Source organism: Bos grunniens, chromosome 13 (assembly GCF_055505025.1).
Source record: "Bos grunniens cultivar Pamir isolate PY7600 chromosome 13, Bosgru_T2T1.0, whole genome shotgun sequence".
Taxonomy (NCBI): Eukaryota; Metazoa; Chordata; class Mammalia; order Artiodactyla; family Bovidae; genus Bos; species Bos grunniens.
In genome coordinates, this window is record NC_141177.1 from 5,409,507 (window position 1) to 5,437,004 (window position 27,498).

Sequence of the window (27,498 nt, forward strand, 5' to 3'; positions counted from 1 at the left end):
CTCAGCAATTGTGAAGGGTCTGTCTCTCCTCGTCCGGTCCCCGCTGTCTGGCCACTGCCCCCTCTTCTGTGCTCTGCTCTCGCTCTGATGTCATCTGTCACCGCTTCTGTCCATCCTCCCTGCAGACAGGCTTTCCCGTGGTTTCCCAGGAAAGGGGCTGAAAGCCCAGCGCCTTCAGTGCCCTCTCTGTCCTCCCTTCCCCCTTCTCTGTCTTTGCCTCTGTCTGCATCTCATCTCCATCCCTCCCTCCGGCTTGGCTCCAGCCTCTCCAGGGACGCGTTGTCTCGGCTAGTCTCTCTCCCGTGTCCCTTCTCTTAGGTTCACGCCTCTTTCTCCTCTCCCCTCCCCGCTCCAGTCTTCTGCAGCCCCCTTTTTCTTCCTGGCTCTCACTCCCTCCACCTCGCTCTTTAATCCTTTCCCCCCATTTATCACACACACCGTGCCCCACGTCTCCTAGTCCCCCATTCTTCGGAGCCCCACTTTCCAGCCCTTGTTTTTTCAGTTAAGCCCTTCATCTTACTTCCTTGCCAGTCCGTCTCCAGATCTACAGATTATCCTGATGCACTTTATCTCCCAGATTTATGTTCACCCCGGTCTTCTTGCCACCCATCTTTGGCCTTTATCCAACCCCACCCTGACGTTCATCTCTGCACCAGCTGTTACTTCCGGAGCCCCGTCCCCTCCTGAGCCGGCCTTCCCAACCCTTTCGGGTCTTCGCGGCCACCCCGTGCTCTGTCTCCCAGCCCTGCTCAGACCCCTACTCATGCCACATCTTCTGCCCGCCCCCTCCCCACCCCGCTTGGCTCTCTGTCTCTGGGCTACCTTTCTGCCCCGTCCTCCTTATCTTTTCAGCCCCGTCGGTCATACCAGCTGCATGCTGTCCCCCTCTAACCTCATATATACATTTTGGCTCAATGCGAACATTTCTAATAGTTACAAATCTCTGTTTTCTGGAAGCTGAGTATCACCACCATGGAATGCATCTGAAAGAGGAGGGGGAATGTAAAATCCTATCAGATGATTTAAAATTGTCGGTCCATTTTTTTATGCATTGGTTTTTAAATTTTATTTATTTAAGTATTTTTGGCTGTGTTGGGTCTTCACTGCTGCTCGGGCCCTTCCCCAGTTGAGGTGAGTCTGGTTTCCGTGGCTTCTCTTGTTGCTGAGCGCTGCCTCCAGAAGTTGTGGATCCCAGGCTCTAGAACTCAGGCTCAGTGGTCGTGGAGCACGGGCTTAGCTGCTCTGCGGCATGTGGGATCCTCCCAGATCAAGGATGGAACCCTGGTCTTCTGCATTGGCAAGCAGGTTCTTTACCCCTGAGCCTCCAGGGACGCCTCTATCCGTTTTATTATCACAGTGACTAGTAATCCATTTTAAACTTTTAGCGAATTGAGAAGATCAAATTCTCTCTGCCGTCAGCTGCCCAGGGACCCCTTCCCACAGGGCACCACGCTGCAGAGATGGCCTCTCTCAGCAGACGCATGGGCAGGACAGTGGCTTTCTGGGTCCACGGCCATGAATTCCCAGACACATTTTTTACTAATATGTTCTCAAGATGGAGCTTTTACCCAGGATTCATGATTTGGGCAAATTTAAAACGTCCTTCCTTTTCAGCTACTGAAGCAGCTGCATGAATAGCAATAACTCCAGCACGTTGCTTGTATGGCGTTGTAGCCTGAAGGCAGGAAATAGTATGGAAAGTATGTACCTAAAGCTCTCACAGGATGTCCACGGTTTTGAAGTTTGATTGGCGAGGACAAAGGGTCTTGTGGGTTCCTCATTTTCCCTAAATCTTCCCTCATTTTCTAAATACGCCCCGATAAGATTTTTTCCCTAAAAGACTCCTGAAAGAGGAAATGAAATAACTGAAATACATTACATTCTCAAAGGTTAAATTCTTATTATGAATTTTATGATTTGTTATGAGAGCTAGCAAACCACATAATGGTACAAGTATTAGAATTAATGTGACTGTTCTGTTGCTGTCGTTTAATTATTTATAATCATTTGCTGAAGGAAAAAAATGACGCTCCATCCAATTGTATTTGGATTTTGTATTAACCATCAGTTTTATATGCTTCATCTCTATGTCTTTGAACTTTCTTGTTTTTAATACAGTTGGCCGTATTCCCAATAATGATTATAACTGAACCATGTTTTACTCCTTTGTAGTAAATATACGTGTATATTTCAAGTGAGCGAAGGACTTTCAATCAACAGAGCCTGCAAGAAGATATTCACTCAACTGCCCTGCAGGCTTTTGTGGATGTTTGATGATGACTTTTAGAAGCAACCAGTAAAGTGAAACACACATCTTGTTCATACCCCTGGCGAGGTGTGACAGTGACAACATGTTCACATATTGGCAAGTCAGGCAAGAGTGACTGAAAACAACTCAGAGAAAAGTACTTAGTTCTTTAGGACAAGCAGGGCCATTGTACGCTTTTGCTTGTGTGTGAGTGAGTGACACAGGAGTTTCTTAAAATAATTCTCATCTTTACTACACCAGAGGGACACAGCTACAGTTTTCTCTATTCTGTATTTTAAATTTTATTTATTTACCTGCTGTGCCGTGTAGCATGTGGGATTTTAGTTCCCAACCAGGGATTCAACCCGCGCCCCCTGCGATGGAAGCTCAGAATCTTAACCAAAAAAAGTCTCTTATTTTACTTATTTTAACCAATGCTCGGTCTCACCTTTGATCATCAACTTCCACCCCATCCCCATTCTCACTAATATTTTTTCTAAGATTTTTTTAAAAATATGGACCATTTCTAAAGTCTTTTGAATTTGTTACAATATTGCTTCTGTTTTGTTTTTTTTGGCTGCAAGGAGTGTAGGATCTTGGCTCCCCCTATCAGGGATTAAACCCGCACCCTCGGCACTGGGGGTCTTAGCCACAGGACTGCCAGGGAAGTCCCCACTCTCACTTACATTTTGAGTCCCAACATGTCACCCCTTCTGGCCCCCAGTCGGCCACAGTGGAGACATAACTCTCCCAGAACTGATCTCATGGCCAAGCTCTGATGTCGGTCCACAGGAGTCAGGTGAGGCCATGAGGGACCCTGGTCTCAGCTCCATCTCGGTCAGACGTGCTGAGTCTCTCTGATCGCTCAGAGCTGCTGTGAGGATGAAGAAAGAGGACCCGTGAGACGGGCCAAGGTGATGCTGGTGCAGGGTCACCCCATCGCCACGCTTGTTCAGACCCAGACCCGCTCCCTCAGCTCCAGCGGCTACAACAAATCGAAAACACGATATTCCATCGAACTTGTCTGACTTTGCTTGAAATAATAGTAATAATAACACCTAATTTTTTCCAGCCTTTAACCCATGCCCGCTTACCTGCTTTCGAGTTTTCAACCTTCATAGGAACCACACAGATGGAGAGACTGGAACACAGACAGAAGCCCCGTGCCCAAGGTCACACAGCCAGGGAGTGGCAGAGCTGAAGTTTGAATCCTAATACTTGCACATTAAGCCACAGGGATGAAATGATAGCAACAGAACTGCCTGCCAGTGTTTTCAGCATATGTTACAACTCTTTGTTCAGACTATCTGCCAAATGTATCTGATAGAGAACTTGAATCCAAAATATAAAAGAGCTGTCAAGATCTGATAAGAAAAGAAACAAATTTTAAAACAGACAAAAGATTTGACTATTGTATATCTTCACTAATCAAGATCTATGGATTGTGAGTAAGTGTGGAAAGAGGTTCAGTGCGATCTAAAACCACGGTGAGAAACCAGTAAACCGCAGAGTGGCTAAAATCTAAAAGAGTGCCCGTGTCAAGCGTTGGTGAGGACCTGGGGGAGCTGGAACCCTCGCACACCGCTGGTCAGAAGGCAAACTGCTGAAGCTGCTTTGGAAGATGGTTTGACGGTTTCTTAGGAAGTTAAGCCAATGCTCATCGTTCAGTCCAGCAATTACACTCCTATACATTCACGCAAGAGAGATTAACACAGATGCCCACGCAAAGACTTGTCCATGTCTGCAGCAGTCCTACTTGTAATCCAGCCCTCAGGTCTCTTTCGTAGAGGCCACCAAACACAGGTGCTAACACATGTCTGTATTAATGCTTGGAATGTTCTAGAAGGGCCTCTCTACCTAGAGGAATTCTTTCCCACCCAATTGGGCCACCCCGCCTTTTTTTTTTTTTTTGCTAACTTTTACATTTTTATTTTTCTGAAAAAACTTTTTATAATTTTATTTATTTATTATTTTTGGCTGTGCTGGGTCTTTGCTGCTGTGGGAGCTTCTCATTGTGGTGGCTTCTTTTGGTGCAGAGCATGGGCTCTAGGGCCCACAGGCTTCAGCAGTTGCAGTTCCTGGGCTCTGGAGCACAGGCTCAGCAGCTGTGGCTCACTGGCTGAGTTGCCGTGTGGGATCTTCCTGGACTATGGATTGAACCTGTATCTCCCGCATTGGCAAGTGGTTTCTTTACCACTGAGCCACCAGGGAAGCCCCTGAAAAAGCTTTCTGAGGACAAAGAAGATTAAATAAGGACCTATATAGTCAGACAAGTCTGGGTTCAAATGCTTGCTCAGCCATTATCACCCCAGGGGCAACTTTGGCAAATGCCTCCTCCCTCTGGGAGTCGTCTCCTTATCCGTGAAGTAGGGATGTGATAGGAAGAGCCTTGGCATCTCCCAAGGGCTGTTGTGATAACCTTCACAGAAGGGCTTTAGAACCGGTTGCTCCACCTGGTTGAAGATCCCGCAGAGCCTCTGCCCTTCCTCAGGCCTGGGTGAGGAGGGGGAGAGTGAGAACTCACCCTCCCTTCCTCCAAACTCCTCTGTGGCTCCCTAGTGCCATATTCTGCACCAAGGTCATCCACAGCCTTCTTTAACTAATTCACCACCTATTGACTGAGAGCCTGCTGTGTCCTGGGCCCCGAACTGGCTGCTAGTCCTGCCCTCTGAGAGCTGGTGGCTGGTGGGGGAAACTCACTGAGGCGAGGGGAGGGACCCCAGGGAGGGAGTTGTGGGGCTGGGTGGGGAGGTCCATAGCGTGCAGGGGGCTGTCCACTTGGTTGCTCGTGGGAGCCATGGAGGTCAGGCCTCGGGCGGGAGGAACACGGAAGTGGGGCAGGTCGGGGGACGGGCTCCGGCAGACATGGCTGGGGGAGGCTCCAACAAGAGGGTTCTGAAGAATTCCTCCATCTTCTCTCCACCAGCCCTCTTTTCCAGCCAGTCGTGCCAGAATCCTTCCTCTGCCTTGTCCCCTCTTTCGGTGGCTCTCCGACCCCGGACAGCCCACGCATGACCGCACCTCCCACCTGGCCTTCCTCAGCTGACTCCCCAGGCGGAAGCGGCTGCCTGCAGGTGCCTCCTCTTGTCTCCTGCTTCCTTTCAGTCCCCTCAGTCTATTTCCCACACACAGCCAAGGGGAAGTCTCTCCTCCGCATAAAATCCCCTGGCAGCTTCCCATGGCTTAGGATAAGATCCAAACACCTGGCCCACAATGCCCTGCGGGGTCGGTCCCTGCCCGCCTCTCCCACGCCCTCTCCCATCTCTTTCCCTTCCAGCCACACTGAACCACATCATGAACATACCAAGCACGTTCTGACCCCAGGGCCTTTGCACTGGAGGTTCCTTCCACTGCAACTTCCTCTTCCCACTCAAGTTCTCTTTGCCCGGCTCACTCCTCTTCTTTGCCATCTTGAGACGCCTCCCCAAATACCCCCACACCCCTAAGCTGGCACCCTCTCATGGCACCCTGCACCCTTTCACTCCCCTCCCTTAACTGTCAGCTCCCTGAGAATAGACAGCAGCCTCTCTGTTTGCTCCTGCAGCAGGAGCGCCTGGGACCAGGCCTGGCGCACAATAGGTGCTCTGTGCAGGCAGGACCGAGTTCCAGTTGCAGGGGCTGGTCCCTGGAGCTCCAGACCTTCTGCGGACCTGTCCTCTGCTGAGAGAAGAGACCCAGATGGCAGAGTCAGAGCTGAGGCCCACTGGACATTTCAGCCTCTGCACCCCAAGGCGGTGGGCCCCACCGGCAGAAATCACCCTGGCCTTGGGGCAGGGCTGACCTCGGTTCAAATCCTGGTGCCTAAGCAGAATTACCACATGACCCCAAACCCCTTTACTTCCCAAGAGATTAACTTATCAAAAGGTGTACTTTATATTTGGCAGTTTATTACATATCGGCTGCATATCAGTTACATACATACACATATTTATGCACTAAAGTGGCAAAAATAACAAATGCATGTGTGCTCAGTCACTTCAGTCATGTCTGACTCTTTGCAACCCTATGGACTGTAGCCTGAGAAGCTCCTCTGTCCATGGGATTCTCCAGGCAAGAATACTGGAGTGGGTTGCCATGCCCTCCTCCAGGGGATCTTCCCCACCCAGGGATCGAACCTTGGGTTCGATCTCCTGTGACTCCTGCATTGCAGGCGGATTCTTTACCACTGAGCCACTGGGGAAGCCAAAATAATAAACAGAAACCAGTAATAACAAAATGCTGGCGAGGATGTGGTACAGCTTGACTCTCCCATAGATTGCTGTGGTCCACACAAGACCTGCTCAGGAATGTTCACAGCAGCCCTCTTCATTAGAGCCCCAAAGTGGAGACAACCCATATCCATCCAGCAGATGAATGGAAAAACAATATGTGGTATATCCATCAGTGGAATCTTCAGTTCAGTTCAGTCGCTCAGTCGTGTCCGAGTCTGCGACCCCACGGACTGCAGCACGCCAGGCTTCCCTGTCCATCACCGTCTCCCGGAGCTTGCTCAAACCCACGGCCATCGAGTGGAATATTACTGGGCCATGAAAAGAATGAAATACTGACACGATACAGCATGGATCAACCTCAAAAACGGTCTGCTAAATGAAAAAAGCCAGTCATGAAAAGACACATGCTTATTTGTATGATCCATCTGTATGTGTCGAGAATAGGCCATAGAGACAGAAAACAGATTAGTGGTCACCAGAGGCCAGGGGAGGGGGAAGTGGGGAGTGGCTGTTTCTTTTTCCGGTGATGAAATGTTCTGGAATTAGAGGGTGGGTTTGGTTGCACAATTTAGTGCATGTACTAAAAACCACTGAATTGTACCCCTTAGTGGATGAATTGCATGGTAAGTGAGTTGCGTCTCTATAAAGCCGTGGCAAAAAGAAAATCCTGGTGCCGCCAGAGATCTCACAGCTGTATGTCTTTGGGAAAGTCCCTTGCACTTCCTGAGCCCAGGTTCTGCCTCTCTCACTCAAAGGATTGACCAACTCATGGCTGGTAAACAGCCACGCAGGGAACCCATCCACACTTTCGGGGAACAACGGCCCCACTGGGGCTGGAGGATGGGCTGCCCATAGACACACAGGATAAGTGCAGCCCACGGGTGGTGCCCGGGACGGGTGACGGCACTTAGCATCACCCTGCAGCCCTCGGTAAGTGACAAGGTGGACAGGATCATCAAGCGTGACTTCCTTCACCCCGGGGACATCGCCAACTCTTGAATGCTGCTCTTCTGTGAGTGGGTGTATGTGTTTCTGTTCAGAAAGAAAAACACATGCTCATTATAGAAAATTCTGAGATCTATGAAGAAGGGAATTGAAACCCCAGCAAACCTGCCATCCTCAGAGAACCACCACTGACCCCCAGACCACATCCGTCCTTCCCCCATTGACCCCCAGAGCACATCCGTCCTTCTCTATGAAGGCAAAGTCGGAAAAAGATGAAGGAACATTTTTATGCATCGGCTCCTTTTCATATCAACTTGTGAACATCTGGATTATTTGTGAAAATTTTGATTGATTGATTGATTGTAAATCAGGGGTCTTCCCTAGTGGTCCAGTGGCTAAGACTCCACGTTTTCAATTCAGGAAGCCTGGTTCCATCCCTGGTCACGGAACTAGACTCCACATGCCGCAACTAAGACCCAGCACAACCAAATAAATAATTATTGAAAAAAGAGAGAGAGATGCTCATCAGGGAAACAACGATAACACTGAACTGGAAAAGGTTAAACATTATGTACAATAAAATGCCCTCCTCTTCTCCAGCACCTCAACCTACCCGCAGAGATGATCACTCTGGGTCGTGGGTACACATCTTACAGATCCTTCTTTTTCTCTTCTTTCTCTCCTTCCTATCAACAGTTACTCAGTGAAAACTAACCAACCATGCCTCTATTCATCTCATCATTCAAGAAATATTTAAAGTGCTTGTCAGACGTCAGACATTTGTCTTTCTCAGTCCACACGCTACCTACACAAAGTGTTAACTGTTCAGTGACATCCGACTCTTTGCGACCCCATGGGATTCTCCAGGCAAGAATTCTGGAGTGGGTAAGCCGTTCCCGTCTCCAGGAGTCTTCCCGACCCAGGGATAGAACCCAGGTCTCTTGCATTTCAAGCAGATTCTTTACCTTCTGAGCCGCTGAGGAAGCCCCATCTGCACGTATCTATTTTAAAGATTGCATGGACATTTATAAAGCGGTTGCAGAGTTCTCAGGATGCCACATGGGCCCCTTGTGCTGGGCACTGGGGTTGTTTGCCGTGTCCCGCTCTTCTGCAAAGTGCGGGTGGAGTGCGTTTCTGTCCCTTTTATTTTAGGATTGGGCCAAGAGTTGAGCACGTTTGCTGATGTGCAAAGGGAGAGCTCGGAAGGGCAAGGACTCATCTAGGATCACAGAGTGAGGTCTCGATGGCACTCAGACCCACAGGGCAAGGACCGAGCTTCTTAGGAAACTCCCTGCCCAGCCCCAGGTCATTTCCCCAAGGTAAAAATGGGTTTCCTTGGGGGATTCCCGCCCCAAGCACCCACCTTAAGTGATACATGGTGCTCCTTTCTCCTTGCTGTTAGCTTTTCAGCACCACTAAAATGTGTATTTCAGGCCATGTGCGCGTGTGTGTGCTCGGCCGTTGTGCTAAGTCTTTGCAACTCCGCGTACGGTAGCCCACCGGGTTTGTCTGTCCATGGGGTTTCCAGGCAAGAATACACGAGTGGGGGGATCTTCCTTACCCAGGGATTGAACCCATGTCTCCTGCATTGGCAGGTAGGTTCTTTACCACTGGGTCACCTGGGAAGCCCATTTAAGGCCATAGCACCAGCTGCTGCTGCTGCTGCTAAGTCGCTTCAGTCGTGTCCGACTCTGTGCGACTCCATAGATGGCAGCCCACCAGGCTCCCCCGTCCCTGGGATTCTCCAGGCAAGAACACTGGAGTGGGTTGCCATTTCCTTCTCCATTGCATGAAAGTGAAAAGTGAAAGTGAAATTGCTCAGTCGTGTCTGACTCTTAGTGACCCCATGGACTGCAGCCCACCAGGCTCCTCTGTCCATGGGATTTTCCAGGCAAGAGTACTGGAGTGGGGTGCCATTGCCTTCTCTGATAGCACCAGCTAAATAGAGTCAGATTTGACAGCACCTGTTGCCCTCACCGCTTCCCTTGTGGCTCACCTGAGGCCCCTGCAGGTTGTCCCACAGCGGGGTAGGGGACACAAGACTTCACAGAAGGGCTTCAGCACCGCCGGACCCTGCCTCCTGGCCACTCCAGGCTCCAGGCGACACAGGATGCACACAGGATGCCAGACCCTGGGAGTCAGGACTCAGACTTCAATAAGGGCCAGGAGACACAAAAGAGCCAGCATCATTAGGACGATCCTCTATGTGACCTTTGAAAAATACTCTTTCGGAGCCTCAATTGCTCTATCTGTAAAATGGGCATAATAATAGCCAGTGTTTATAGAGGCCTTCCTCTATGCCAGGCCCCAGGCCAAGCAATTTATAAGTATTCATTCATTTAATCTGTTCAACAGCCCCCAGAAGGAGGGGCTGTTCTTCAGAGGAGGAAACGGACACAGAGAGGTTGAGCAATATGCTCCAGGTCACACAGCAGGCAGGCCATGGAGGAGACGTGTGAACCTAGGCAGTCTGGCTCTAGAACCTTATACCTGTATGGCCTAGGGTTGTGCAAATGAAACCAGGTAACCTGTGCAAAACAGACAGTGAACCGTCATGAGATGTTTACTGGTGTTATTATTAGTGTTGTTGTTGTTATTATTTGCCTGACTGGTTGCTCTTCGCCTCGCTGTCTTTATTTCCCTCAGTTGCTGAAAAGTCTATAGACAGGCCTGTCCTGGCCCCTCCCCATCCCAAACGTCTCCCCATTGCACCCTTTCCTCGGCCTCATCTACACCCCCTCCAGGGGGCCGGCACTGCCAGCTTTGCTCCTTCACAACTTCCCATGGGATCTTCCCAAAGAATATATCCACTCAGGCTTCTCCCCTGCTCAAACCCTCCCATGCCCTCACGAGTGAAGTGAAGTTGCTCAGTCGTGTCCGACTCTTTGCGACCCCATAGACTGTAGCCTATCAGGCTCTTCTGTCCATGGGATTTTCCAGGCAATAGTACTGGAGTGGATTGCCATTTCCTTCTCCAGAGGATCTTCCCAACCCAGGGCTCGAACCTGGGTCTCCCGCATTGTAGACAGACGCTTTCCGTGATAAGCCCCAAATTCCTTACCTGGCCCTGGCCCTAATCCCAGCAGACCCCTCCCTCCTGGCTCCTAGCCCCTCTCACACTTCTGAGGCCAAGGGAGGGCAGAGTTTTTGTGTAAAGACTTCTATTTTCCAAGAACCACAGAGACAAAATCCAGCTCCCCAAGTCTCCTCCCTAGTGTCCCGCTCCTCCAGGCCAGTTTCCCAACTGTCCCTCTGAGTTCGTTGGTTGAATAATAAAAAGTTCCCAGATCCATTCCAGGCCCTGAGAAAAACTCACCACACCCTTCGCTGTAATCACCTGTCAGGAGTTAAATTATATCCCCCCTCCACCAAAAAAAAAAAGAGAGAGAGATGTTTAAGTCCCACCCACCCCAGACCTGTAAATATGACCTTATTTGGAAATAAGACTCTCCTCGTGGCTCAGATGGTAAAGACTCTGCCTGCAATGCAGGAGACTCAGGTTCGTCCCTGGAGAAGGCAGTGGCAACCCACTCCAGTACTCTTGCCTGGGAAATCCCACAGACAGATGAGCCTGGCAGGCTACATCTGGGGTCGAAGAATCGAACAGGACTGAGTGATTAACACTTTCACTTTCACTTCTTTATTAAGTGGATGTAATGAAACTAAGATGATGTCGTACCGGGTTAGGGTGGGCTTTACCTCCAGTGACTGATGCCCTCAGAAGAAGGGGAGTGCCACACCCTCAAAGGAATAAAGGCACAGAAGTCCACATGAAGAAGGAGGCAGAGATCACAGCCATGCAAGGAGCCAAGGAGCGCCAAGAATACCAGGAGCCTCCCTCTAGAAGCTGGAAGAGGCAAGGAAGGATATACTCCCTCTAGAGCCTTTGGGATTCCCTGGTGGCTCAGTGATAAAGAACCTGCCTGTCAGTGCAGAAGACCTGGGTTTGATCCCTGGGTTGGGAAGACCCCCTGGAGGAGGAAATGGCAACCCACTCCAGTATTCTTCCCTGGGAAATCCCATTGCAAGAGGAGTCTTGTGGGCTATAGTCCGTGGGGTCACAAAAGAGTCAGACTAAATAGCGAGAGCCTCTGGAGGGAGCATGGCCCAGGTGACACTTGAGTTTGGACTTCTAGCCTCTAGAACTGTGGCAGAATAAACTTCTGGGTTCCCCTCGGGCCCCGGCCATCACACACAGTATGTGGGATCTTAATTTCCCAGCCAGGAAGCATAGAGTCTTAACCACTGGACCACCGAGGACGTCCCAAATTTCTTTTCTTTTTAAACCACCCAATTTGTGGTAATTTTTTATGGCAGCCATGCATGCTCGGTCACTCTGATGTGTCCGACTCTTTGCAACCCCATGGGCCCTGCAGCCCACCAGGCTCCTCTGTCCATGGGGTTCCCCAGGCAAGAATATTGGAGTGGGTTGCCATTTCCTCCTCCAGGGGATCTTCTCCACCCATGGATCGAACCCACTTCTCCTGTGTCTCCTGCACTGGCAGGGGGATTCTTTACCTCTGAGCCACCTGGGAACTGTACGGCAGCCATAGGAAACTAATATATCACCAAACTGTGGGCACAAAGAGTGGGTCTCAGGCCCAGGGTACTGAAGGAGGTTGTGCCAAATAACGTCTTGCCAAGTGGGTGGTCCTGCCCTCATGGAGCTCCTAGTCTGGAAATTTTCCTAGTCCTCAGGGACCACACAGCATACCCCACCTCACAGGGCCGTACGGAGACTGAACTCTCCTTTCCTGGTCCTAACCCGCGCCCCCATCTACACACACCTTTGGCTATCTACGTGGCTGGAGATGGATGTTGAGGTTTCTATTAACAGAAGACTCGTTAAAGAACAGAATGGGACCATCTATTCGAGACAGTCTGGACAGGCAAGTGTAGTAAGTAGAGACCCAGATTATGTTCCACTTCCATTTAAAAAGTTTTAATTACACCCACCCAAAGGGAGAAGGAACAAAATGACCACAATGATAAAAGAACTCAGCGTTTGGGATTTCCCTGGTGGTCCAATGAGTAAGACCCCGAGCTCCCAGCGCAGGGGGCATGGGTTCGATCCTTGGTCAGGGAACTGGACCTAACACAGAGCAACTGAAGATCCCGCAGGCCGCAGCTGAGATTCTGCATGCCACGCCAAAGGTGGGAGACCCTGTGTGCCACAACCGAGACCCAGCACAGCAGAATAGACAAACACATAAACATCGATACTAAAAAAACATTGTTTTAAAAATGTTCTTAAAAAGAAAAGAAATCAGGATGTCAATCCAAGCTCTGCCATCTGCTTGCTTTGTGACCCTGGACAAGTTACTTCACCTCTCTGGGTCTTGGTTTCGTTTTTCTCAAGTCTGTTGTGAAGGTTTAGGGAGTCGGTCTATGCAAGGTACTCAGCACAGAGTCATGGAAGTGCCCCATAAGGATGGTGGCAATGATGTATTTCCTAGGGACACACATGTGTTCACCACTCGCTCAGCAAGGTCTCACTGGGTGTGCTCCTCCTGTGAGAGAGACTGGACAGTAAACAAAGCAGACGCCGTTTTCCACTTGCACAGAGCTGGTATTCTGGTGGGGGAGACACTCAGAACTGTGACGAGTGAAATATTTGGGTTAGTGCGATGGCGATGAGCGCTACAGAGAAAAATAAAAGCACAGGGCGGGGGCTGGAATGTGAGGAGGAGCGGTGGGGCGGGGAGACCAGCTGTGCGGCTTCTCTGGGGACTGAGTCTTCCTGACAGAGGAATAGCAAGTGCAAAGGCCCTGGGGTGGCCGAGGGTCCCTCACGGCTAGAAGGAGGGGGTGTGGGGAGGGGAGGGTCTGGATGGTGCAGTCCCCCCTTGTGGGCCGAAGCGAGGGCTTTGGCTTTTCCTGTGAGTGAGATTGGAGCCATATGTGCATGTGAATATATGTGTTTATTTGTTTAACCTAGAAAGATGTCAACTAGGCACTTCAGAGTCATGATGGAGACAGTAAGGGCATCAGGGTGGGGTCTGTGGATCACACATCCCTTGAGCCTCATATCTACTCTTTTCATTTTTTTTTTAAATGAAAGAATAAATCCCCATAACATTTGTGCAATTGATCATTTGAAATCAAAAAAAAGGGCAAGGACCCAGATCTCTGTTCGCTGGAGCACGTCCCCATCCCAGCTCAAGGGACATCCATGAGAAAGCCACTGGATCACTAATGGGGCCCAGATGTGCCCAGAGGTGGCCCTGGCCCCAGACCTGCCTGCCTGGACACTCGCACGGAGTTTGGCTTTACAGCCAGTTTATTTCCTGGACTCGTTTTAAAGAAAAACCCAGGGGAGGATCTAAGGGCCTGGCCAGCCCCTTCTGTTCCCCACCCAAGCTCTCCCAACCCACAGCTCTGAGCTGCTGCCCAGAGGAGGGCAGTTCTTCCCTACAGTAGAAAGCCAACCAGTAAAAATAGAAGGAATGATGGAGCTAGAAAAATCTCCATTTGGCAACCAGCATAGTAATAACTGATTTAGGCAGAAATCACCAGCGAGGGCTAAACCTCTTGGGAGGAAGCTTAAGGAGAGTAACAGGATATTCACATGGTCCTGGAACATCTCCCCGCAAGATACAGATTAAATACAAAAAGGGAGAAAGAGGAACTTCACCCACCTTAACCCAGTGATCAAAAGTGACGTCACCAGGAATGGGACAGGCTGACGTCACGTGCCGCGTGGTGACTTGCCCTGGGAAGGGCATGGCCCGACTGCTGTTGTTCTGCCCGCAGCGCACAGCCCAGATTTTAACCACGGGAAGCATCAGGAAAGTCCAAACTGGGGGACATTGCGTGAAAAGACCTGGCCTGAACTCTTCAAAAACGTCAGTCACAAAAGACCAAGGAAGGAGTTGTTCCAGAAAAAGAGACTGAAGAGACAAGACAAGGAAACTTAACGGGAGGTCTGGATCGCTCCCCGCCCCCACCCACCAAAGCGCTAGGGAGAACATCACCAGGACAGTTGGGGAAGCCTGACTGTGACCGTGGATTGAATAATAGCGTTGCACCAATGCTGAGTTTCCCAATTTTGATCATTAAACTGTGGTCATAGGAAAGAATGTTCCTGTCCTTAAGAAATATCCACTCACATAGTTAGTGGCAAAAGGGCATCGTTTCTACCGCTTCCTTTCAAATGGTTAAAAAAAAAAGTGGGCATGTGTACCTGTGTAGACAGACAGAGAAAATGCAAACTTGATAAGATGTTTTTCTGAAGAATCTGATGGAAAGATTCCAGTTTATTGTACTTTCCTTGCAACTTTTCTGTCAGGTTGAAATTATTTCAAAATAAAAAGTTTTAAAGAAATCTGAAACACCTGTCTCCCTTCTCTCTCCTAATAGTCTCTATCCGCCCCATTTCAGCCCTATACCCCCCTAGAGACCCAGGCTTTGATTGCTTTATTATAAATCCTCCCCGAGTTTCTGTAGGCAAATACAAACAAGAATGCAGACCATGCTCAATTCCACCCTTCTTCCCACAAAAAGGAGCATGGTCTGCATGTAATTTTTTTCCCTTAGCTAAATGTGGTTGAGTGGGGGCGGGTCCACATCAGGACAGAAGAACCGTCAACCGTTTGATCCCCACTCCCGCCACCCAGTCCAACATCTCCTTTAAAAAAACCCCTAGGAACTCGCACCCACCAGCACTCAGGTATGCCTGGCACAGGCCTAGAGGCCCAGCCGTCACATACTCTTGAACCCCACATTCCCCGAGGCCTCCACCCCTCTAGGCCGGCTCAGCGTCATCCCTCTCGTCTTGGGTCTTTCCCTGGCTCCCAGCTCTAGTTTCTCTCCTTCTCTGACTTGGCTAACTCCATTCTCCACCAGGATGGGAGGAATCGGTGTAAAAGAAAAGCAGGCCTCAGGACTCCTCCGCTTAAAAGCCTCTGTGCCTGCCCTGGGGCTCAACCGGAGTCTGATTCCTCCTTGCCACCCACACGAGCGCTGCAGGACATGGACCCTCTCATCAACCTCACCGGGTCCCCCCAGCCCCTCTCAGCAGGGGGACAAGCTCATTCCAGCCTCAGAGCCTCTGCACTTGCTGCCTCCTCCAGGTCTCCACTGGAACGGGCTCTGGGCTCCGACTCTCCGGGCCTTATCAGAGGGCGCCCCACCCCATCGCTCTGAAGCACATGCTCTCTTTAATTCCATCTTGGCAAGTCACTGTAGGAAAGCAGCTTGTTTATTTAGTCACTTGTTTGTTTTCTGTCTCCCCCGCTAAAACATGAGTTCCCTGAGCCCAAGGACTGTCTATCTATTCAGGGCTGTAACCCCGGGGCCTCGAACACGCGGGTCTCACCCAAACCCACTGCGTGGACATCCTTTTCTCTCCGGGGAGGAAAGCACTATCATCACCCTATTCCAGAGGCAGAAACTAGAGTGTCCAGGGGTCTGAGACGGGGAGAGCTTTGCTCCAGGGCCTGCGAGCCAAGGGGGCGTGAGCCTGGTTCTTGACTCCCGGGATAAGGGGAGTCTGGTGCACCCTGATTGAATGCAGGCTGGGGGTTCCCATGAGGCCCACGCCTTGGGGAGTGTGTGAGAACGGTTCTTCATCCCCCACATGTCAGCACCTACTGTGGGTAGGTGGATGCCCCCCAGGGACCTGGGACACAGTAGGCCCTCAGCACATTGATGCCCACCCCTCACCCACCCCCAACTCCCTGACTTCCCTTCAGGGAGGCCAGCTACAATTTGGCGATTGTTAGAGAACTTTTTTTTTTTTCTTTTGGGAGGAAAGCTGCAAGTCATTAAGGGCTGCTCCCGGCCTGCGGGTCACCATTTCCTGTTTAGAAGAAAGAATCATCTCTCCTTTGGAACACGAAGCTCCCCCACCCCCGGCCTGGCTCTGGGGCTCCGGGGCGCCTGCGACGCCCGCCCCGCTCAGCTCCCCGCAGGAAACTGGCACCTTCAGCACCTTTTGTGCGCAAAAAGGACACTCATTTTCTCCCGGCCCCAGGAGGGCCCCAGAGGTGAGGTCACCGTGCGAGCCAGTGGGGAGTGAATTATCTCAGTCCCGGGACACAGTGCTGACTGCCTTCCCGTTCTGTCCTCGAGCAGGAAGTAGAATGACCCCTACCCTTTGGCCCGGCTTCTCACCCTCCCGGCTCCAGCCAGCCAATTTCCTCGCATCAAAGGCCATTTGGTACCCAGCAGCCAGACGGAGGTGTGGGCCTGCCAGGGAGGCCAGAGCGGGCCCGGAGCCCTTGGAAACAGGAAGGACATCCTCTGTCCCTCCTGGCTCACCGCATTCCACTCTCATCTGGAGCAGCAGCCGCGCCCTCTCCAGAAGACCTGCCGGGCTGGGGAAGGCCCCACAGCAAGCCTGCTTGATAAGACCTGGGAGCCAGCTTCCTTCCCCGTGAGCCTGGTCGGCTTGAGAACAAGAGGGCCACAGAGAGGATAAGGACCCTGCATGCACAGCCCTACCGCCCACCGGCCCGCAGGTGTTTCCCGACCTCCACATCGGACAGGACGTCCACGCTCCGAGGAAAACCCACCTGCACAAACAAGGTCCCCCGGCAAACCCAGAGGGCCAAAGCCAAGACTGTGGGCGTCCAGAGCACTCGAGCTCCCTGCATCCCTGCCCCGTCCTTCCTCCCCGAAGGCCCTTGAAAACACTCCTGCGGCGGTAAAACCAGGTAGACTTTTTATATATAAATTATATATAATTTATAAAACCAGGTAGACTTTTTATATATAAATTAACCACTTTATTGAATATCAATAAACCGTACATATAACTATACAAAACGTTTCCTTAGTACAAAATGTCGCTTGCGATATAAATACCAGTGTACCTTTAAAAAATTGTAAACATCTTCCTCCCAGGCCCACCTGTTGGGCCCCGAAAATAGTTCTGGGAGACACAGTGGTGGGGCCGGAGCGCCCCACTCGGGCCCCTGACAAGGGAAGGCAATTATTCACAGTCCCTTTGGAGACATCGTTAAATTGCCCGTGAAACAGGTGCCACCATGACACACAGGAGGCTGAAATAGCTGCCCAGGCCGGGGGGCATCCTGGGGTCCAGACGCGGTCCTCGCATCAGGGGGCACCGCCGCGGGGCACCTGGGGGTGGCCGCTTGCATAGTGAGGCACTCCTCCTGGAGGGGCAGCCTGGGAGTCCCTGGGGGGCAGGCTGGGGCCCCCTGAGTGGGGCGGGAACTTCTCCTCAGTCTGCCGGCTCTTGTCCCCGAGCTCCGAGCAGCTGCAACCAAAACCCAAACAGCTCTGGAGTCACAGAGCCGCGCAGAAAGGCCAGCTCCACGGACCTTGGGAGCAGCGGCTGCCAGGAGGGGTCCCTGCGGCAAGCCACCCCCCCCAGCAGGAAGCGCCCCTGCCCCTCTGAGCCTGGCAAGGCATCCAGAAGACCAGGAAACAGTCCCCAGGGTCCAGCCCGACGGTGGAGCTCACGAGGGGATTCTGTGGCAGTGCCCAGGAGGCAGGGTCTTCCCTTCTGGAGCGGGGGTAGGCCCCTCTGGGCTGCAGGGAAGGCCCAGAGAGGTGGAAGGAGCCTCAGGAGTCAGCGTGGCCCCCCCGAGCAGCCCGACTCTTGGTGCTTGTGGAGCAGGGACATTCGGGAGAAGGTTCTGGAGCATGTCTTGCACTGGTACTTCTTGACATCCGAGTGGGTCTGGAGGTGGGCCCGAAGGTTGGAGCGGTCGGCAAAGGCGCGGCTGCAGTGGGGGCAGGAGAAGGGCTTCTCGCCTGGGGAGAGACGACAGAAGGGGTTGATGGAGGCGCAGTCACTCGGGAGAACAGCTGATGTCTGCTAACATCCCCAGCCACCCCCAACCTCTGCCACCCAGCTCACCCCAACCTTGAAGGGCTCCCGTGACCCAGAGAAACCAGAGGTCTGGATTCGGCAAGGAGCGCTGCCGCTTCCCACCGTGTGGCCCTGAGTTAAGTCAGCGGGCTTCTCTGAGCCTCCGTTTGCTCATCCGTAAAATGGAGCCATTCAGCCCCCACACACAGGGGTTGGTAATTGAGAGAAGACTGAATCAAATACTTTTCCTGCCCTGCCAGCAGACGTGCTGAACAATGACGTGGCAGTGACGGCCGTGTTTGCTGACCGCTTTGTGCCAGGGATGGTGGAAGCACTTCCCACTATCTCATTGAACCCCACCTTCGTCCTGAGTTTAGGGATGCAGAAACTGAGGCACAGGGAATACGCAGGGTCTCAGCAAGAACCAAGCAGCCCGACTCCAGCGCCCTTGGTTTTAACCACTACAGAGACTGCCTCTTAGTTAAGGAGGCTGACATGGGTGTTTCTTATTACCACCCCTGTACTGCCTTCCTAAAGTCAGCCTAAAAGCCCCCCTCCCCTCCCCCGGTCACTCCTTTTCACTGCTTCCCCATCACTGGGATCACACTCAAGAAAGTGTCAAGTGTGTCTGTCCCCCCATCAGAGAGCCCCACGAAGGCAGGAACCTCCCCACCCTGACTCCATTCCAAGCTTCCAACCCAAGGCCTAGAACCCCCAAGAGGCTACAGAAATCTTTTCACCTTGTGACTTTTTAAAAAAGAATCCCACCTGAGGCCCTCTTGCCACCTGGCTGCCCAGGCTGTATTGGGAAGAGCCTGCACTCAGGGCTGGATACACAGTAGGAGCTTTAAGTGCTTGGACAGCAAATCTTTTTTCAATAAAAAAAAAAAAAAGGTCTCAGAAGAGCCTGACTCCTCAGTCACCACCAGACAATACCATTCACCAGTTTTTCATAATTCCTGCCCCAATCAAGAGACTATAACTCACATTCCAGAAACCTTACAGCAAATGCTGTTTCGCTTTTCCTTGGGGCTGTGTTTCCCAAATAAAGCCAGAAGAGTAACTCATTAAATAAATACTAATCAAGCCTCTAACTCCACCCAGGCACTGTTCTTTAATACTGAATATTCTTTTCCCAGAAACACATTCTCCTCTCCTCCCATTCCCCTGTGTCCCTAGGCCAAGGCCCCCTAGTTAAATCCCGGTGCTGGAAATAAATGAATGCCAGCAGCCTTCGTGGGTGCCTGGGGGCACTGCACGGTGATGGGTGGGTGGGGTCCAGAAGCCAGGTGTCTGCAGCCCACAGGGGAGCCGCGATCACGGGCTCAGTCTCCTGGGACAGGGCCACCAGGAACAGGGCCACCAGCAGCGTGGGGCCGGGGCCAGAGGACTGGGGAAGGGACGCCCGTGTAACCTGCTCTGCCATGACTGGCGCGCCTCTGCATAGCAGGCCCAAAGGGTCTGATGACTGAGTCCTACAAGTTCTTCCTCATTCACACCCTGCTCTGAAAACTCAGGGCCTGGGCTCTGCAGACCTGGAAAAGCGGATGAGGTGCCTGGGTTCCCCGCTTCTCCTCGCCCACCTTGGGCGAGGTGCAGGAGCCCTGACTCCGGCCTATAAAGCTGGGACTTGGGCAAGTGGCGCCCTTCTCTGCGCCTCCGTTTGCTCACCGCTGAGACGGGGTCAGGACGGCCGCTCAGGGTGGCTGCTGGACTGACTGCCGCGACACAGGTGACGAGACAGGCCCAGAGCGCGTGCCTCCCTGCCTCCGGCGCTCATCGAACGTTATCTTTATGTTATGTGTGATTAGACACGAACCTGGACAAAGAGGCCGGCTGGATGGGATGGGATGGGATGGGATGGGATGGGATGGGTGGAGGTCTGTGTGCAGAAGCAGGAGGCCTCGCAGGCCTCCAGCCCCCACCCTGGCCTGGCCACATCTCTCTGGTGCTCCTGGAGTGTGAAATGGGCACCAGGCCGGAGGGGACAAAGGCCGCCAAGGGGGGCAGTGTACATGCGATACTCCCTGGATTAAAGGGGCCTGACACGCTGCGGGCCGGCAGCTGCGACCCGGAACAGGTGCTGGGCACCGCTGCCCCGCGCACCTGCTCCAGCCCCCAGCCCCCGCCTCCCGGGCGCACCATTAAGACGCACAATGGGAGGCGAGGAGGATGGCGCTGGTGCATTTCAACAGGCTTTGTGTGTCTGGGCCATGCCTTTACATGAAAATAATGTCTGAACGGGAAGGGAGAGAAGCTGGGGGGCTAAGGGGAGCATCGAAGGGCTTCCACTGCCCCCAAATAGAGACCCCGTCGCTGGGCAGCCACCGAGGACACAGGCTAGGCAGTTGGGCCTTTACATGTTAAAATCAGGGCTTTTGTGCACCAAGAAGAAACTGCAGACATGGGCTGCAAGCTCTGGAGGTTGCCTGCCTCCGCCCCCCACCTCCCACCCAGGAGGAATGACATCAATAATGCCTGCAAAATGCCAGGCTTCACACACCACCTCACTGACCCTCACAGCTCACAGGTCAGCCCTTGGGCCAGGAAATGCCAGAACTGAGACTCCAACCTGGCCAGCCTGACCCCCAAAACCAACAGTCAGGACCCTTGAACCCTCTCTCTGAAGAGCAGCCCCAAGCAGAGAGGCCTCCCCCATTCACGCTCTGAAAAGGTGGAGTGGATACCTTTTCTGCACTTCTGTAAAGCTAAAGGCTAGGACAGGTTCTATCTCACAAGTTTCTACACATTTAGCATTACAGTTTTTGAAATGCCAAGACCTAATTGTTTTCTGCTGGCAAAGGAGTTCCTGGGCCTGCATGATGGGATTAAGTTTATCTGTTCAGCAGTGAGTGGGGGTGGGGAAAGCAGGTCTGAGAACCATCATGATACTATAACAAGTCATTATCAAGTGATGAGGCAGCCACTGAACCTAGACTGCCCCCTCTACAATACTGCAGTAACCCACTCTGTATGATTAAGTTATAATCAGAGAGGCTGAGAGAGTTAAATCCGGTACTCAAAGAAACACGGCTTGGGAGCAGAACAAATACCAACGATTTTTGTGCCTGCGGGTCGTGTCTCAAGCATTTTCCCAAGTAGTTTCTGTCCCAGGTGTCTCATTTAACTGGCACAAAAACCTCACAAGGTGTTTTTATGCTCATTTCACAGATGAGGACACAGAGGCTAAAGGAGGTGAAACGCCAGCCCAAAGTCTGGGGAGGATCCCAAAGCAGGATTCAGAGCGGAGGCAGGTGGGCAGGCTGACAACATCCTGTCTGGCTAGGGTGGGGGTGGGGGTGGGCTAGGGGAGGGTGGAGCAGGGTGGGCCCCTTCACACCTGGCCCCAACAGCAAGGTGTTGTTTATACCTTTCCCATATCCAGCTCCAACCCATTTGGCTGAGAGGAACTGAGCCTGCTGAGGGACATGTAAAAGTTATCTACTCAGCCCAAGTGCTTAGCTGATGAAGGATAGCATACTTCTGCCAAACTTCAGAACCAGGCCCCCCGAACTCAAGCTAGGCGTCAGGAGATGGCGGGGGCCTCGGTTCCCACAATCTGAAAGTGACAGCAAAGCCCATCTTAGAAGCTCTGGTAGGGAAAGCAGGGAGAATGGGGGCCGGGGGGAGGGACTCACCGGTGTGGGTCCGGACGTGGCCCTGCAGCAGCCAGGGCCTGGAGAAGGCCTTCCCGCAGGTGCTACAGACACAGGGCAGAGTGTGGCTCCGGATGTGCATCTTGAGGGCACCCAGGCTGATGTACTCCTTGTTGCAGTATTTGCAGTTGAAGGCCTTGCGAGACTGGGGGTCCTTGGCCACGGAGAGCCCGGTCAGCTGCTTGGGCAACTGGCCCAAGCCTGGGAAGGCAGCATAGCCCTCAGCCTCCAAGGAGGAGGCTGAAGTGGACGAGAAGGACGAAGGGGCCGGCGAGGGTGGGCTAGGGGGCTGGGAGCCTTTCCCGCTGTCCTCGTCGGACAGGGAGGTCAGCTCGCCAGCCTTGGGGATCTCCTGGGGCAGGAGAGAAGCCCAGCTGATGGGCTGGGCTTGGGGCGCCAAGAGAGAGTCCCAGATGAGTGTCGGCAAGGAGGCGGTGGGATTGAGGACCTCGGGCGGCGGGATGGCTGCCAGCAGGTGGGCCTGGTCGTAGGGCTGCTGGAAAGTGAGCTCTGAGCAGGGGACAGAGAAGAAGGCAAGGTCAGGCGTGAGCTCAGTCAGCCAGCAGACATCAGCCTGATGTGGGCCAGGGGCTGAACGGGGCTAGCACTCAGGGCTCATCAGATGAATACCAGATTCACTACTAGGACCGGCGTGCAGTCTGAGCCCCTCTTCACCAGGTCACCTGGTTCTCCCGCTTCAACCTCCAGCTCTTCCGGGAAGAACCCCCCTTCCCTAGCTCCGACTCAAGGGGGTCATTTCCAGGTCTCCAAGTACCCAAGTACCCAGCTTGAGGCCAACCCCCAGCATCCTGGCCCCTCATCTCCTCAGCTGCCAAGGCACCACACCCCTGTCCCAGGCCCCCTTCCATACACATTTCTTCTCCCACACCCTCCCCCAAATCCTCTGGACTCTTTCAGAGCCCTCGGCCCGGCGTCTGTCCAGATAGAAGCCTCCTCTTCTCACTTTTGGGAGGGGCGCCCCTCTTCTCTGCGGCTGGTTAAGTTTCAGTTTCCTCAGCCCAAGACCACCGCCCTCCAAAAACCCTCTCCACATCTCCCGGACCCACCTGACCCGAGATTATTCGCACCCAGGCTGTATTCTTTGACTCGACTCTGACCCCTCGACTTCGTCCCCAAGCCCCCTGCTCCTCCAAGTGCTCTCCTCATGCAGCCTTCGCCTGCCTCCCCCAAACTCCCCAGGGGTCCGGTCACCCGGCCCCCTCACCTGGAGAAGAGTCGTGCAGTTCACTGTAATTGGGTCTCCGGCGGGAGCCCGCAGACTTCCTGACGAGGAAAGAGCGCGGCATGGTGGCCAAAGCAGCTGGGGGTGGGGGGGGCGTCTCGCCGGGTCACGCCGGGACCGCAAAACCCTCCACCCGCAACGCCGTGCAGCTGCGCTGTGAGTGGAGACGGGCCGCCGACTCCCTTAAGTACGCCAGTCGCGGGTGGGCGTGGCCCGTCCCGGTCACGCCCCTTTGTCACCTCCGCGCCAATCGAGACGCGCCTTAGCCAGAGGCCCCGCCCCGAGCAGGTGCGCTGGGGGCTGGCGGGGCTCGCGCCGCGTGGCGCTGGGAGCTGGGCGGGGCCGCGCGGACGCCGGGCCTCGGGCGCGTGCATGGGCGCCCGGCGGCAGGCTGCCGGGGGCGGGGCGCTGGGAACCCCTGGACGAGGCGGGACCCCTCTTCGGGACTCGGGCGCCCGGGCCGGCTCGGCGCGGCACGCTCTCCCGCCTCTGGCGCCCTCTGGCGCCGCGCGCCGCGGGTCTGGGCACCTGACTTTCGGAGACCGCCACCGCCTCGGGTGTCGGAACGGGGCGGGGGGTGCCTTCGCTCGTAGGGTGCCTCGCAGAGAGCGTGGGATTGACCAGGGGCAGCACACAGTTCGGAGGCGGAGAGAAGCAATGGATACCTCCACGTGGCTGCTGACAGTGTGCAATGCCACGGCCTTTTTTTTTTTTTTTTTGCAAAGCAAACGGGCATCAGCTAGAAAAACGCACAGACTGACTGTGTGCCCACTAACGGACCAGGCACCCCTCCCGGCGCTGGGGGGGATACGACTCTGAACAAAACACTCGGGGTCTCTGCTGAAGGGTCGCTCGCCCAGTCAAGTGGAGGAGACAGGTGAAGTCAACAGGCAATTCCAATGCAAAGGGAAGTGTATTTCGATGAGTGGGGGGGGGGGGTGGGGACCACAGGGCACTGTGACAGTCAAGAGGCGGGTCACTTGACCAAGGGTCGGGGCAACTTCCCAGAGGAAGTGAAAATGCCGAGGAGAAAGGCCTGAGGTTAGAGGCAGTAACCGTCTGAGCCATTGAGAGCCTCTCTCAGGATGGGGGTGGGGTGGGCAGGGCGGCGGGGTCAGGGCCTGGAGGAGTCTGGACTTTGCCCCAGGGGCACTGGAGAGCTGAGGAGGGACCTGTTTGGAGTTTGGTTGAGAAAGATTACTCTGGGCAGGTGGGAGAAAGAAGTGGGGAAGGGCGGAGCTCAGGTTAGTTGCCTCACTCATCTGGGGTCATCGATACTGTGTCTAAAGGACCTGAGGCTAGGCTCCACCGGGGGTCACTGACTGATTTAGCTGTGGGCTGGGCCCAGGGGAGGGACAGACTTCACCCCCAGCTCTCTGAGCCCACCAACTGTGAGGGCCATGCCTGTCCTGGACTGGGGATTGGGCACAGGCCTAAATCCGCAGGTCTCTCCAACTCGTTTCCACCTGTGAAAACCCGTTAAGACCCTCCACTCACCACCTAGCATGAGAGCAGGGACAACTGTCTGGATCCTTAAGTGCTGTGAGCAAAACAATCATCCTTTCCCTGTTCTAGCTGGGGAGGGTGGGGGGAGGCGGGGGAGACAGGCCACGCACAGTCACTACAAAGAATACGGCTCCTGTCTGTTCACTTCCCATCGTGATTTTCCACCTACATCCAGAGGGAGGAGTAACGCCGTGTCCCTTTGCTCCAAACCTCCTGTGTCCCTATCTCACTCAGAGCAGAAGCCGAATTCTTCACCACCGCCCTCCACCTGCTGACCTGACCTCTGCTGCACTGATCTTGAGCCGCTCTGCCCCTCCCCCTGCACAATGATCCACCGCCTTCTTTCTGTTCCTCCACATCCCAGCCCTTGGCACCTGCCATTCATCTTCCCTGACCCCCCAGAATCTCTCTTCCGCAGGATCTTTACCAGAGAGTCTCTTTCTGTCTTTGTTTCAGCAGGAACTTCGCAACTGTTCAGCCTCATTAGTAAGGAGAGAAATGCAAATTAAAACCACAATGAGATACTATTTCACGCCCATCAGAAAGATAAAAAGTTAAAATTTGGTCATAGCAAGTGTTGAGGATGTGAGGGCAGGAGGACTTTGGTTCCATGCGGGCGAGAGTGTCATGGGTATGAGCCACTTTGGAAAAGTTTAGCATCAGCGAACAACAGGTGACTCTCCTAGCATTCTACTCTCTGGCCTGCTTCATCCCAGAGGTTCTTAGCCCTGGCGTCAGATCCCCCCAGGGAACACCAAAGCCTGGGCCCCACCCTTGCAGCCGTTCTGATTCAATTACTCTGGGTGGGACCCTCTGGTAGTAGCATTTTTGAAAACTCCTCAGGTGAGCAGCCAAGGTTGAGAACTGCTGCCCAGCTTTAATCCCAGAAGAAATGAGAATATTTCTTGCACCCTCGTTCATAATATGGAAACAAACAAACTGGAAACAACCCAAATGTTTATCAACAGTAGAAAGGGTTAATAAACTGTAATTAATAAATTACAATCATATATATAATGGGATACTATACAGTGAGAAAAAACAAACTAAAACTCCATGCAACAACAGGGATAAATCTAAAAAACATGGTGTTAAGCAAAAAGAACCAACTCAAATACAGTTAGCTGGATTTACACAGGTTCAAAAGCAGGTAAATGAAACCCTTTATTGTCTAGGAATGTATAAGGAGGTGGTAAAACTATAAAGAAAAGCAAGAAAATATTTACTGCAAGATTCTGGAGGGTGGTTAGTTGGGGGCCGAGGTGCTTCTAGAGAGGTTTTGATAATGTTTTGGGATTTTTTTTTTTTTGAGGGGGTTAAAACATTTTTTTAATTGGAGTTGCTTTACCATGTAACAGCAAAGTAAATCAACCAGAAACTTACAGATATCCCTCCTCCTTGGATTTCCTTCCCACTGAGGTCACCACAGAGCATTGAATAGAGTCCCCTGGTTCTCATTATTGGCTGTCTATTTTATACATAGATATTTTATACATATGAATGTCAACCCCAATCTCCAAATCCATCCCAGACAATGCTCTATTTTAAGCACAGAAAGATGTTATTATTAGTCTTGAAATTGTACAATAGGCAATTTAGACACTCTTGCTAAGAATGATATATTTAACACATATTTGAAGTCACCTGAAGGGAAGCGTCTCTGATGATCCTAGCCAAGGTAGGATCCTGCCTTACAACGTATCTTTTTTCTTCCATTGCCTGCATGCTCTGTCATATCGGATTCTCTGCGACCCCATGGAGTAGTCAGCCAGGCTTCTCTGTCCATGGGATTTCCCAGGTAGAGTGGGTTGCCATTTCCTCCTCCAGGGGATCTTCCCCACCCAGGGATGGAACCTATGTCTCCTGCACTGGCAGGTGGATTCCTGACCACAGAGTCACCTGCGAAGCCCTTTAATTCTATTTACCCCATTCAATTTTCTTCAAAGCACTTAGTAGGGGCTCAAACAAGTGTTTGGTGAATGATTACTGGCTGGACCTTCTCCTAGTCACCCTGTGCAAGTCACTCAGCCTCTCTGAGCCTCAGTTTCCTCATCTGTACAGGGTGAGCGTCCTGTCTCCCTGCGATGCCGGATGGGTAGTGGCCGGAGGTGGCTGGTCCTCGAATGCCATTGCCTGGGCCTCCTGCTCTCCCTTTCGCTGCGGGCAGACACCCGCGCCCTGGAGGAGGTGTAAGGTGCTGGTGGCGGGGCCTTTCTCCATCTGGGCAGTCCCTTCCCTTCCGATTGAACTATCCGGGCGCTTTATCCTGCTGGTTCGCCCACACACCCCTCCCTCCCAGAGACGGCGACGTGGGAGGGGGCTTTGGGCGAGGCGAGGCCCAGGGGCTGCAGGTCAGCTCCCGGGGGTGCGGTCCCGGCCGACACTTTAGATGCTGCGGCGTCAGGTCCTCCCGGAAATGGACCGGCTCTGCCCCCTCGCCCCCCTACCCCGCGCCCTGCGCCGCGGCCCTGCGGCGCCCTCTGCTGGCTGTCATGTGGGGCTGGACGCGCACACCGTGGATGGGGATGAAAACTGGTCCAGCTGCCTTGAAGAGTAGTTTGGGGACACCTCCCAGTGCCAGGACGAGGTGGCTGAGTGGTTAAGGCGATGGACTGCTAATCCATTGTGCTCTGCACGCGTGGGTTCGAATCCCATCCTCGTCGGCTTGTGGTTTCCACGCCCTGCCTTCAGCTGTGGCTTCCTAAGTGCTGCTTGTGGTTTTTAACAGGAAAAAAAAAAATCCTCTTCTGCCAATGCAGGAGACACGGGTTCCATCAGGAAGATCCCCTGGTGGAGGCCTGGAGAATCCGTTACCCTCAGCAAAGGCAATTATTTTTACCAGCATCTTGTATGACCTTCCAGAGATAGTCTCTATAGAGACAAGGAGATATATACATTTGTGGATGTTA

At 53.0% G+C, this 27,498-nt stretch overlaps 1 protein-coding gene, 2 long non-coding RNA genes and 1 other non-coding gene across 4 annotated transcripts; 2 read left to right on the forward strand and 2 right to left on the reverse strand.

Moving 5' to 3' along the window:
* Positions 1-975: 975 nt before the first annotated feature.
* Positions 976-3,691, reverse strand: LOC147360014 (uncharacterized). The gene is made up of 3 exons (XR_015138907.1): positions 3,343-3,691; positions 2,935-3,122; positions 976-1,844 (listed from the first exon to the last, which is right to left on the reverse strand). It is a non-coding gene; the product is annotated as an uncharacterized LOC147360014 (long non-coding RNA).
* Positions 3,692-16,184: 12,493 nt separating this feature from the next.
* LOC147360015 (uncharacterized) lies at positions 16,185-17,172 on the forward strand. Its single transcript, XR_015138908.1, has 2 exons — positions 16,185-16,391; positions 16,480-17,172. It is a non-coding gene; the product is annotated as an uncharacterized LOC147360015 (long non-coding RNA).
* SNAI1 (snail family transcriptional repressor 1) lies at positions 17,110-23,274 on the reverse strand. Its single transcript, XM_086331400.1, has 3 exons — positions 23,066-23,274; positions 21,823-22,350; positions 17,110-18,126 (listed from the first exon to the last, which is right to left on the reverse strand). The coding sequence occupies exons 1-3, from the start codon at positions 23,145-23,147 to the stop codon at positions 17,942-17,944; spliced, it is 795 nt and encodes a 264-aa protein (XP_086187526.1). The 5' UTR covers positions 23,148-23,274; the 3' UTR covers positions 17,110-17,941.
* Positions 23,275-27,170: 3,896 nt separating this feature from the next.
* Positions 27,171-27,252, forward strand: TRNAS-GCU (transfer RNA serine (anticodon GCU)). Its single transcript has one exon. It is a non-coding gene; the product is annotated as a tRNA-Ser (tRNA).
* Positions 27,253-27,498: the final 246 nt, after the last annotated feature.